The sequence below is a fragment of the Coptis chinensis genome, chromosome 7 (genome assembly GCF_015680905.1).
Source record: "Coptis chinensis isolate HL-2020 chromosome 7, ASM1568090v1, whole genome shotgun sequence".
Lineage (NCBI taxonomy): Eukaryota > Viridiplantae > Streptophyta > Magnoliopsida > Ranunculales > Ranunculaceae > Coptis > Coptis chinensis.
In genome coordinates, this window is record NC_141462.1 from 53,163,319 (window position 1) to 53,177,175 (window position 13,857).

The window sequence follows — 13,857 nt, forward strand, 5'->3', positions numbered from 1 at the left end:
CATGGTTAGTGGTTCCCGTATCTACACACCAGGTTCTGGTAGATAACACCGCTAAACATGTTTAAACTACTAGTGCATGAGACATACCTCCATTATTCTCTTTGCTGAGAAGAGGACAATCAGGCTTCCAGTGTCCTGACTGCTTGCACTTGTAGCATTTGCCCTTAGGCTTTTTCACAACTCCTTCAGGTCCCATGCCCTTCTTTGCCATATTCTTATGCTTCTGAACATTCTTCTTCTTCTTTCCGCTATTAGGCGTAGAAGTAGAAACCTTCTCACTAGCATAAACTTGAACATAACTCTGCTTAAAGAGACTCTCAACTGACTAAAGTTCTGTGATCAGTTTTGCCAAAGAATACAACCTTTTGTTCATGTTGTAGCTAAGGCAGAATGGTTCAAACCTTTTAAGCAACGCCATGAGAATGATATCGACTTGCGTTTCCGCATCGATATAAGCTCCAAGGATCTCTAACTCATTCAGATAAGCCATCATCCTGAGTATATGATCCCTTAGAGGAGTCCCTTCAGTCATAGTTGTGGTCATCAAGTTTTTCATGGCAGTTTGCTTAGCAGCCCTAATCTGGTGTCCGAAGAGTTCCTTGAGATTGAGCATCATATCATAAGCCGTGGTCATGGCACGATCTTGATGTTACACACACATATAGATGCGAATGTAACACCACAACATCTCATCTGCCTTGTTCCACTTCTTATATGTTTCTTTCTCCTCTTCTCCAGCAATATCTTCAGGCTTAGGTGGGCATTCCTCATTGAGTACATATTTGTACTCTTCAGTAGTCAACACGATATCTAAGTTGCATTTCCAGTCTATGTAATTAGGGCCAATAAGTTTGTTTTCCTTAAAAATAGTTGCTAGTAGGTTGAAAGTAACCATTTTGAAAACCTAAGAATCACATAAAATAACTATTATGTAGGGGAAAAACTTCTTGAGTTAATTACAAAAATTAATTAATTAATCAACCCATCACTTGTACCCTCCACACTGAGAAGTAGTAAGCCACGATAGTGTGGACGTTTACCATTCTGCATTCCTGGAAATACTTATGGAGTTAACTTAAAAATCAATTAATTAACCTGTCAGCACCCTACACATTGAGATGTAGTAAGCCACGATAGTGTGGACGTTTACCCTATCTACATTCATGTAGAGAGGTTTTTCCTATTAAATCTACTTCTCATCAACTTAACAACACACCACTCGTTAAAGTGGACACATGCCATCTAGACAAGTAAAACTAAATTGCTGACCTACTTTGGTCCTACAAATAATAATAGTGACTCCGATGGGGAGGATACCATTACTTGCATCTAAGTGTATACCATTACTCAACTTCTTAGTCCATTATTTGTAATGAATCCCTTCAGATGGAGAAGTGAATCAATACATTAATAACTTCATATAGTTGTCCTTTAGAAGTTTGTTCTGGTAATCCGTAATTAAACTCATTCGATATGGAGGAAGGCACTAAAACCGACGCGCAAGTATAATTACATTACCAACAAACAAGTAATGGAGACCGTGGGATTTATAAGAAACTAAATTCCCGCTCCCACTTAGTTATTTAGAACTGAGGATCTTTTACGTTTCTTGGTCATGTCTATGTTCATGTTATCTATTATTCATGTGGGCTTAGTTTTTAATAAACATCCACAAATAAAAACATGCATATAGAGTGTCCATGTTATCTATTATTCATGTGGGCATAGTTTTTAACAAACATCCACAAATAAAAACATGCATATAGAATAAGCAAATATGAACAATAAAATGGAAAACAAATTCCCAACTGTTATGGCCCATATTCATTGCTCCATCCTGTTCACCGAACTCTTTTAGTTGCCTTCACAAAGTCCGACGGGGTTCCCAACTCTTTTTTTCAGAAATCGTGACTTGTTTCCTTCACTGGAAACCTCATGAAATCACTTCATTATAGAGAGAAAAAATTTCTCTTTTTGCCTTGAAGGGCGCGACCCGTGCTCCAAATATACATGTATAGGGCGCGTGGCGCGCTCATACCTTCAGTGACTTCCAGGTGCATCAGCGCGACCCACGCTCCGCTTTTGCGTTTACAGGGCGCGCTCACTTCCAATTTCTCTCTTTCTGCGTTAAAGAGGCGACCAGCTCGGTTGTGCCTACATAAGGAGCGACCGGTCGTGTACGTCGTTGTATGACCGTTGGTTTGAAGGAAAGGGACACCGCGTGGCATCGGCGCGTCGCGATCGGGGCCCTAGCCCAATTTTATTTTTTGATTTTTGTTAAGTTTTCGCACAACTTCAAACTAAAATTGTCGCTTCGTTACCGTCCGATTTTTGCGAATGAGCTATGGAAATGATCAGGAGAGAATTTCCAATCCAATGATCCATAAAACACTCTATTCCGACTGTGGATGACATATAAGAAGATGGAAAATGCCTCAAAGTGCGTGTATGACATAAGTTATGCAAACGAATGAAATCTAATTTCATAGATAATGTTAACCCGAATCGAAATACAATTAATCAACCTAAGCAACACAAACGGAAAGTTGGACAATCCCGGATTGAAAACGAACACCCCACCCCTGTAGGAACCGTTATTTTTAGAACGAATATTTCTACGAACCGCGAGAACCCACCCGCAGCAGAATCAATGGGGTTCTCACGATTTTGGATTAGAGAACATACCTTTTAGATCCAGTTTATATAACTCTGAGAATCCAAGCTTTATGAATCCGAATCAACAATCAACCCCTTGATCTTCTGTTGTATTCCTTTAGAACATATTGGACGTTGTGTGGGCAACGATCTACCAATCCCCTTCTTTCTCACAAAGCTAGATCCAATTTTGGATCTATCTTTCCTTGCCTCTTTTTCTGTTTTAGTGAATAGTGAATTTTGGCCAGAGAGAGAGTGTTCTATTTATAGGCTACAACAGGGACCATGAGGAGAAATTAGGGTTGGGCCTCCTGACGGGCTTCTTCCCATGTTCGCCTAGAACACACGGCCCAAGTCCGTCAACAAATGGCTTATTCCACTAAAGGCCATTGTTGCACTACCGCCCTAATCCCAAATTACGTGTCAGCATTTATGGGCTCCATATTATATGCTCGTTGATCTCCCCGTGTTTAAGATATCGAATGTCCGTTGATTAAGTCAAGTTACTGACAACTACATTCTTATGTCCTTGAGTAGTACCACTCAACCTCATTGTCATGTCGGAATAAATCCACCTGCAGGGTTTACATGACAATCTTTTTGAGCTCCTCAAGGGGACATCATCAACCCAACTTCTTGCGGGACACGGATTCCTTCTATAATCAACAGCACACCTTACATACAATGTCATTACCCAATCCATCAAGTTTGTTGATTCACAAATGAATCTCACTCATTGATGATTTAAAGCAATGTACAATACATCTAAGTGCTCGTTATTATATCCAGATTAGGAGGACAAACATCCATAATAATAGAGGCGTTTGGTCTCGTATATAGTCAGTATAATGAGAAACAACCTCACTTGGTCCTATTCAATACACACAAAGTGTACTAGTGTAATCCTATAGTCAAGATAGACTAATACATATTATACTACAATCGTACTAATGGTTTGTCCAAATCCATCTAGGTTCTGAACAATTACTTATACTTTATAAGGTATGCGATGATATGATCTTACGTTATTGTTCACACCATATCATTTACAATATAAAGTATTAGACACATGCATATAACTAATAACATATATAATATGCATAACATTTGCCCATATGATTCTCATTCAAAAAAAAAAAAGAATTAGAGTTAATACAAAAGTAATGCTTTTAGTATATAACCCTATCAACCCCAAAACAAATTTTTGGCAACGAAGTTTAGAAAATTTGTTTTAATGTGGGTCTTTTAAGGTCAGATTCCCGAGACTTCTAAATTACTATGTTTATGATTTTAACAATTTTTATTTTTTATGAATAAGATTTAATATATGAAAAAATAAGAAAGCAATAAAAGCATAATTCACACCATAGAGGAACATGACTCAAAATCCGAGAAAACATGCAAGAGTGGAAAATGTGAATTATGTTTAACGTGGAGTTAGGATCCGGTCTTACAGCCACACACTCCATAGGGAGGGCCCGGTTACCTGAATGGTGCACTTACCAATATATGGAATTGTAAGGAAGTACACCAAACAAAAAGGTCAATCCTCATCGATAGGGTCCTGTAAAAGGACTTCCTCTACATCAGGGGACAAAAGCTCGTGGAAATGTTTCAACTGTTGGCTATTGACTTGAAAGGTACTGTTGTCCTTGGGATTTACCAAGGTGATTGCCCCGTGAGGGGTGACTTCAGTAACCAGAAGGGACCAGACCAACGGGTTTTTAATTTCCCTGGAAAAATATGTAGACGGGAGTTGTAAAGTAAGACCTTTTGACCTACCACAAACTCTTTGAGCAAGATTTGCTTATCATGAACACGTTTTATGTTAGCTTTATAATCTTTCGCGAGATCATAAGAATCGATACGGATTTCTTCAAGCTCATTTAATTGCAACTTGTGCTTGACACGCGCCTCATCAAAATTGAAGTTAAGGCTTTTTATAGCCCACATAGCACGGTGCTCCAATTCAACGGGCAAATGACAAGGTTTTCCAAATACAAGTCTAAAGGGAGACATACCTATAGGAGTTTTGAAAGCAGTCCTATACGCCCATAAGACATCAGATAGACGCTTTGACCAGTCTTTCCTATTAGGATTTACAGTTATTTCTAAAATCTTTTTGATTTCCCTATTATAAACTTCTACTTGTCCGCTAGTTTGTGGATGATACGGAGTTGCTACCTTATGTGTAACTACATACTTTTTCATGAAAGATGCAACAACTCTGTTGCAAAAATGTGTTCCACCATCACTAATGATGGCTTTGGGAATGCCAAAGCTACAGAAAATATACTCTTTAACAAAAAACACAACCGTTTTATGGTTATTGCAATGACAAGCCATGGCCTCTATCCATTTAGACACGTAGTCCACGGCAACTAGAATATAAATGAAATCGTGGGAAACTGGAAAGGGACCCATGAAATCAATGCCCCATGCGTCAAAAATTTCTACCACTATGATTGGATTTAATGGCATCATATTAACGGCCGTGATTAAGCCCAAGTTGTTGGCAACGAACACATGTCTTGCAATGCACTTGGGCACCTTTAAAGAGACTAGGCCAATAAAACCCACATTGAAGAATTTTAGCAGCTGTTTTCATACCACTAAAATGGCCACCTCACTCTTTGTCATGGCAGAATGAGAGAACCTCATTATATTCCCATTGGGGAATACAACGACGAATAATCTGATCTACACAATACTTGAAAAGGTAGAGCTCATCCCAATAGTATAACTTAACTCTGGTCAAGAACTTCTTAACTTCATTTCTTGACCAATCATAAGGAATAACATCAGACGCTAAATAATTCACAATGTCAGCATACCATAGTGCTGAAAAAATAGCATACATATGCTCATCAGGAAAACAGTCTGGTATGGACTCAGAATCACTATCATCGTCGTTTGTAAGTCTAGATAAGTGGTCGGCAACTACGTTTTCGACCCCTCTTTTGTCATTTATTTCTAATGTGAGCTCTTGCAGGAGAAGAATCCATCGGATTAATCTCTGCTTAACATCCTTCTTTGCGAGAAGGTACCTAAGGGCTACATGGTTCGTGTAAACTAAAGTCTTAGAACCAACCAAATAAAGGCAAAACTTATCTAAAGCATAAACGACAGCTAAGAATTCTTTTTCAATAGTTGTATAATTCCTTTGAGCATCGTTTAGAGTTTTACTAGCATAATAAATAACAATGGACTTATTATCTAGTTTCTGTCCCAAGATAGCATCAACTGCATAATCACTAGCTTCACACATGAGTTCGAAAGGTTTAGACCAATTGGGAGGCTGTATAATGGGTGCAAAAGTTCAGGCGGCTTTTAAAGTTTCAAAAGCCTGTTTACAGTTAAAATTAAAATAAAAAATGGCACCCTTTAAAAGCAGATTAGTTAACGACCTAGCTATTTTCGAAAAATCTTTGATAAATCGCCTATAAAAAAACCTGCATGGCCTAGAAAGGCTCTAATATCACGCATACCGTGGTATTGGTAGAGTCACTATCTTATCTAGTTTGGCCTTATCTACTTGATGCCATCACTAAATACAATGTGACCTAGTACTATGCCTTTTTTCACCATGAAATGACATTTTTCCCAATTTAAAACCAGACTCTTCTCTTCGCATCATGTCAAAACTTTAGACAGGTTAGACAGGCAGTCAGTGAAAGAGTCTCCATATATAGAAAAATCATCCATGAATACTTCCATGAAACGCTCTACTAAATATATGAAGCATACACCGCTAGAAGGTACCAGGAGCATTACAAAGGCCAAAAGGCATTCGTTTATAGGAGTATGTTCCAAAAGGACATGTGAAGGTAGTCTTTTTCTTGGTCATCTATATCAATAATAATTTGGAAATAGCCAAAGTAGCCATCCAAAAGCAATAAAAGTATGACCAAATAGGCGTTCAAGCATCTAATCTATAAAGGGTAAAGGAAAATGATTCTTTAGTGTCATGGCATTTAAACGCGTCAGTAATCAATACGGATCCTCCATTTCATAGGACCATGCGTGGCAACATTTTCACCCTTAGCATTACGTTACCATGGTAATCCATGATTTCTTAGGAACTACAGGAATGGGACTTACCCATTTGCTATCGAGATTGGGTATATGATACCCACCGCGATCGAGTAAATCGTTAGTCCTCTTCCCCGACCACCTCTTTTAGTGGCAGGGTTCTGAAAAAGCACGCAACACGTAATTATTTGTGTCGTTGTTTGTGTTACGTATCTTTTGCAAATCTTACTTAGCCTAATATATATTGATTAGTATAGTGGCTAGCAAGGTATCAATCCTACTCTAAATAATTAAGTGATGATGATATAATTTCCTAATCTAAGTTACTCTAATGGATGCAAGTAAAAGATGTGGCTAAGTAATAATTAATATATGGTTGATTAGATTTGAGATTTAAACTATGCATAAACTAAACTAAATTAAATATATGAATATGAATCAAGAGAAAGAATATCTTGGGAGAGATGAATCCACCAAAATCATAGAATTAGTCTAATAGATCTATCTATCATACTTAATATAAATCACCAATAGAAACTCGCCATACCTACAAACCTTATGCTCATAACCATGATGATAATATGTGGCTTTCAACGTGCTTTCTATCTTTCCATCAAATACTTCTTCAATCTCCAATGATATCTTCTATCAAACCAAATTGTGCTTTAAGTGGCATTCAATATACAACTCTAGGTGCCATGGAAAATCCACATGTGGCATTAACCATACAACTAATTGAGGTGTCATAAAGAATCCAATCATCACACTATAACACTAAAAACTAGAAGAAAAGAATCTAGGGTTTGTGGTATTTGGCTCTACACAATCTTGAATTACCCTAAGACCTCCTAACCTCCACAGGAGCGTTAGATCAATGGACGAATAAGAAGAAACTCAATGAGGGATTTAAACTAAAACATGATAGAAGAAGAACTAAACTAAAACATACGAAAAATGCTTCATCTCCCCTCCCAAGAGAAGGGAGATTAGCCCCTCATACTATGCTATGAACACAATATGAAAAGGAATAATCTTTATAGCTATTAATGGTGAAAAGGTCTAAACTTTCTTCTCTCTTAATTCTAGATCTAAGATGCAAACACGAAATTTCCTAGATGATGTAAACTGAGGTTTTTGTGCCTTATATATTGGCTTACATGCTCGTCTGAATAGAGATCCGAATCCTATGTTTATTTGGTGTCAAACTCTCTGTAATCTTTCTAGAAGCAATCCTAGAAAAGTTAAATTCGGTTGGACCAAAGTTGGACGTGGCCCACTTTGCCCCTTTGCAGTTATTACCCAAGTACAACTTCGATGCGACTTCGGTTTCCTAATTCTTGTGAAACTCTGACTTCTTTTCCATGTTGATCTCATCTTCCTATGAAGTCAAAATTAAGGCTTTGAGATCAGATTGAAGACTCTTCTAACTCAATTATTATCCACTTTTAGAGTCCCATTAGGCTTGGCATTTATGGAGACAAATATGACATTTTTGCCATAGACCTTTAGATGTAATTCCCAGTGACTCCTTTTTAACTTGTTCGACTTCTTTTCCCTCCATATTTCATATTTAGGTTCTTTAACCTGCAAAAACTTAAATTTCATCATATTAGAATATTTAAATATAAAATGGAGACTAACATACACATAATTGGGGTTATAAATCATTACTTTTGAGCACTTATCGTTCAAGCTTATGACGGTTTAAGTGAGAAGTCTTTGCATTATCCTCCAAATGGATATGATGAGTGCATACATTAGGGTAAATTCCCTTAGTGTCGGCTAGGGACCAACCAATCGCAGAACGATGTTCTCTAATCACCCTGATCAAACGTGTCTCTTCCTCCTTAGATAACAGAGAAGATATTATTATCAGATGACTACCATCCGGATCAAGTTGAATATACTTTAACTCAGGAGGAAGAGGTTTAAGCACCTGGGTGGAAGGAATATCGATAAATGCTTCTGGGGGGTCCTCATCTTGAGTAATGAATACTTGCTTAGGTAGCAGGTCTTCAAACTCTGTAGATGGAGCAACAGAAGGGTCTACGATAGGTGTAGACTCGAAGATGGTGTTGACTTCCTGTAAGTAGGAGTCATCGGCGAAATCTAAACTTCCAAAAGACAGGAATTTATGCATTTGGTTTTCTGAAAACGTGTTATTAAAATAATCTTGAGCTAAGCTCTCGATCATGCTAACATCCCCATCTAAAGACGAATCTGGTAACTATTTCATCATTTTAAAAACATTTACCTCAACAAAAAGATGGCCAAAAGACAAGGACATCGAACCATCGTGACAGTTTATGAGCATTGGCAGTTGCCAAGAAAGGACACCCTAAAATGATTGGAACAGAGTCGTTAGCGACTTCTATATCGAGGATAACAAAATCAGCAGGATAGTAGAAATCCTGGACCTTAACAAGCACGTTTTCAACCACACCCTTAGGGTACTTAATAGATCGATCCGCTAATTACAACGTCATTTTAGTAGGTTGTATCTCTTGTAGACCTATTTGTTTATATAGATAATACGGGAGTAAGTTAACACTCGCCCCCCGGTCTAGTAAAGCGGTCGTCGTGTGGGAATCTCCTTAGGTGTATTGTACAGTGGGACAATCAGGGTCCTTGTACTTAATGATTCCATTGTGTTCCGTTAAAGTTGGAAACTGTTATTCTAAAAAGGCTTCTTTAGGAATATTTGTCTTACACCTTTTAGTGCACAACTCTTTGAGAAACTTAGCATGGTGAGGTAATTTTTTAATTGCTTCCAGAAAAGGTAAGTTTATCGTTAGTGATAAGAGCCCAAAACTGTAGTTTAACCCCTTAACAATCATACTTTTAGACCAATTATGTGAATAATAAGTAAGATCTATACTGATTACGTGTTTTTATGCATTTCAGGCTTCAAAGTCCATTATGTGCAGAAATGTGCCACTTTAGCGAGATAAAGGAGCAAAGGTCGGTTGCTAAGGAGTTCTGTGATTAAAGGCCAATTTTCAAGAAGACAAAGCCTCTCAGTAAAGCCGGTCAAAAGATGAAAAGTCAAAGTCCACGCTGGCGAAAACATGGCACAAAGTCGAAGAGAACTTTTTTTGAAGACCATATCTTTGGACTCAGACCTCGGAATTGGGCCTACCTTACATCAAAAAGACAGGATCGGAAAGAGCTTTTCAATGGTCCAAGCCTTGACCCAATCAGAGGAGCAGAAGTGGACGAAACATTGGTCGAAGCCAATTGCAGCTGAAGAGCCCATTTTGGACTAAAGAAATTGGGTTTTGGGCCCGATTTTCCGGCCCAAAACATGGCTCCAAGCCCATGCACGATTTTTGGATCTGAAAGTATAAAAACAAAAGCTTGACTCTTTGTTAATGGTAGATAGTTAGGTTAGAAAATAAATTAGGTTAGGATAAGAAAAGTAGCCATTAAACCTTAGTTCTAGATCTAGTTTTAGATTAATTAATTAGTTTTTATTCTTGCTTTAAATTCAGTATTAAATTATTGTTATTGCTATTCATTAGATAAATAAAGTTAATTAGTTCTCCATAATCTAGTTTCATTTTCATTTATTTGTTAACTTAAATCCTTAGATTTACTTATTTGTCATTATTAGTTTAATTCAATTATTGCATGAGTAGTTTCGAATTGAGTTTAAACAAGTAAAGTTCAAATCTTTATATTATGTCTTGTTTAGATTCCATGAGAAATGATAGTCTTATGATTCTCGGCTAAACCTCCATTAGAGGGGTTGAAAAACCTTGATGAAGCTTGATTTTTGATTAAGCGTAAAATAGTCATAATTTCCCATTCAACTCTAGAAGTAATTAGTCCACCATGAGAATGGGGTTGAATACTTCACATGCTAGATGTTAGTTGGTAGAGATTACCATGAACACTAGGGATTAGGAAGAACCAATTGTTCTCACGTGAGCGATTCAATTCGGATTACAACGATTAAATGGTTAGTAAATTAAGTCGAGTTAAGGTGAATTCAAATCCCCCCTAATTCCTTATCATTGAATCATTTTAGTTCATACCTTGTTATTTGAATTATCACGTCTTGTTAGTATAAATTGAACCCGTAGTATAATCGTAGAATAAAAATTTCACATAACACATTACTCTCACCATTGTTCTTTGTGTTTCTTCAATTGAATTTGTTTAAGTCTTGAGAGTTAAGAGTGGAACAATTCCGTACTCTATATATTGCATGAATATACATGTGAGAGTAGGAAATAAAATATTGATACCGTAACAATAAGGTTAGAGTAATCTAATTGAGTTTTTACGGGTTATCAAATGGCATCGCTGCCATCTTAATCTCGTTCAAGACAAGAATTCAATTGATTGAATCCAAGAGGCAATCCCCCATTCTCTACCCACCCACCCTTTTAATTTTTCATTCTTATTTCTTGAATTTTTGAAACTGTTCACTGTTTAGGCATAGGGGATACGGATTCACAGAGGAAAACACTGCGGTAAAGGTATTTGTAAATTTCTAAAAATTCTAAAAAATTAAAGGTATAATACTTAATGTGTTATTGATTTACTGTAATTTTTTTAGAAATTTCTTAATTGTTTTACCTTGTGAACAAATACGATCTTTACAGTGCCGCATTTCAGTTTTCAAACCGTGTGTTCTTGGAAAAACTGTCTAGTAAGGTTACTTAGGCAGTTCGAAAAATTCTATAATTTTTACAGGAGTATCTATCCTACGTCAGGAGCTTGCAGAAAAAATTTGACGAGTTTTTGAATTGTTTTGACCTCTAAATAGTGGAGTGTTTCCAGTGTGTTTCTGCAGTTTTGCAAACACTTAATTTCTGGAACACCAGCTCATAAGGAGAGTTTGTAGAACTCCAATTACTCTAAAATTTTTACAGCAATAAGTAGGATCTGTCAGGAGTCTCCAGTAAAACTTTGGAAATTTTTGGCTTTGTTTTGATGGGTTAACCATTCGGTTGTTTGTATTGTGTTTGAAAACTGTTTCGCAAACTTTGCAGGGCAGTAGAGGGACTTTCATAGTTCCGATTGATCTGAAATTTTACAGGCTACTTGATAGACGTCTTAGAAAATTACTGTAAAAATTTCAAATTTTTTGGAGTACGTTAAAATGCCTAAAACTCAAAAATTAACCTGAGAGCACCTGTGCCCAAACCGAGCGCACCTGCGCCCTAAACTACTGAATTTGCCCGATTTCCTCAGGTTTGTTCCAAATTTTCATTTCTTCAAGTCATTCAGTGTTTCTAACATCATACAAACACTGAAGATTAGCGTATACAAGAGGCTATTCAAAAAGCGAAAGCAAGGAGGCATTCAGTACTCCTTCTTTCACTCCTTGTTTCTTCCGTGGAGGAGTTTTAATTCTAGTATAATCGGGGCTTGTTTTCTTAAAACAAAATACCACACGCCTATCTAGAAATGTATGCTTAGAGTTGTGGTTGCATATTAATTGCCCTATAATATATTTGAAAAACCAATATGGCATATCAATATGTAGACCAACAATCATATGATAATTATACAAACCCTTCACCATGTTCATGCTGTGGTAGTCCTGACCATTGGGCTTCTCAATGCCCATCATATCAAGAGCAATCTTGTAATTATTATGGGAACCCTTCACCATATTCATGTTGTGGTAGTCCTGATCATTGGGCTTCTCAATGCCCATCATATCAAGAGCAATCTTGTAATTATTATGGGAACCCTTTACCATGTTCATGTTGTAGTAGTCCTGACCATTGGGCTTCTCAATGCCCATCATATCAAGAGTCTGAGCCTACTATATGATATAATAATAATTATGAGCCTCAATTTTCAAATTTTTATAGTGACTCATACAATCAAGAGTTTTCTAGTCATCCAAACTATTCATGTAATTCCACCAATAACAATCAACCCGACCATTCAAATTTCAACCTAACCCATCACAAGATGCGACATCAACTGAAGTCACTCAAACGCCAATAACTATGACTATCAAACACCATACCAACCAGACCCACACCACCAAGCTTCCCCTCAGCTAACAACATTCGATGAAATAATGGCCCAAAACAAAATAATACTTCAGGAAATAAACCGGAACCTAAAGATATTAGGTTCACCTACGCCAGACATTTCTACCATGCCAGAGATCGACACTATTCCCATAACTAACCCAGTCAACCTAGTTCACACCTACCCTACATTTCATGAACTATTACCTTCCGAAGACCCTTCCATTAACCATGATATTAACTCCATACCCCACCTGGATGAGGAAATTCTTGTAGACGACTCTTTAGGACTAGTTTCGGATGACCACTCAAACTTGAGTGATGTCTCCGAGGAACTTCCCACTGATCCACCTGACGATGAATATAATGATGACACTTTAGAAGATATTTATAAAGGTGTGACGAAGGAAGAATTTGATAACTATTGGCATTCTCGTAATATGGACCCTCCTATTGAGTATGCCCAGGCCTTTGAGTTTGATAACCGCACTCGGCTGGATGATGTCTCGACACATTCGAATGAGGCCATTGAGGATACTTGTAGTGTTTTAGAGGAAGAGGGTGAGGACATGGAGATTAACAATTCAAATCTAAGGCATGAACAAGTTAATGTGCAAGAAAACGAGGAAGTTACATCTTTAGAGCAATGTGAATCTCAATTCAGTTTGGCAGCTGAGGAAATAACAAGGAAAGAAATAGAGGAAAATCTTAAAGATAAATCCACGAACCACAACCTTGTAGATTCAGCTAAGCCAGATGTAGAGTTCTTAAGAGCTTGTGAGGATCCACCACCCGATGAACCACCAACCAACCACCATCCACCTGAGTTATCACCTCCTATAATCCAACCATCTACCACAACTAAGCCATCCATTCACCCACCATTTAAAAGGAACCTCGATTTTTGCCCTTGAGCCAATTGCCTCGAGACCATCTATAATTTTTCAACCCTCACGGTGAAGAGTGTTTGCCTAGCACATAATCCCATGAGTACACCATTCCGGTAATTGAGAGACAAGCTCTGACCGGGTGTAGTGAGAAACCTAGTTTGTCTTATTTTTCCTCATCTGAACTTCATGAAAGACATCAGGATCCACACTTCATTCCCTTCTCACCTAAAGTATCGCTAATTCATCTTTTTGGTCATTCCAACTATTTAAAACAATTACAA

General features: G+C 37.5%; 1 protein-coding gene across 1 annotated transcript; it reads right to left on the reverse strand.

Annotated features, from left to right (window-relative positions):
• Positions 1 to 325: 325 nt before the first annotated feature.
• On the reverse strand, positions 326 to 634 carry LOC147487930 (uncharacterized). Its single transcript, XM_086574207.1, has one exon. It carries the CDS (start codon positions 632 to 634, stop codon positions 326 to 328), a length of 309 nt encoding a protein of 102 aa, XP_086430333.1.
• Between the last annotated feature and the right edge of the window lie 13,223 nt (positions 635 to 13,857).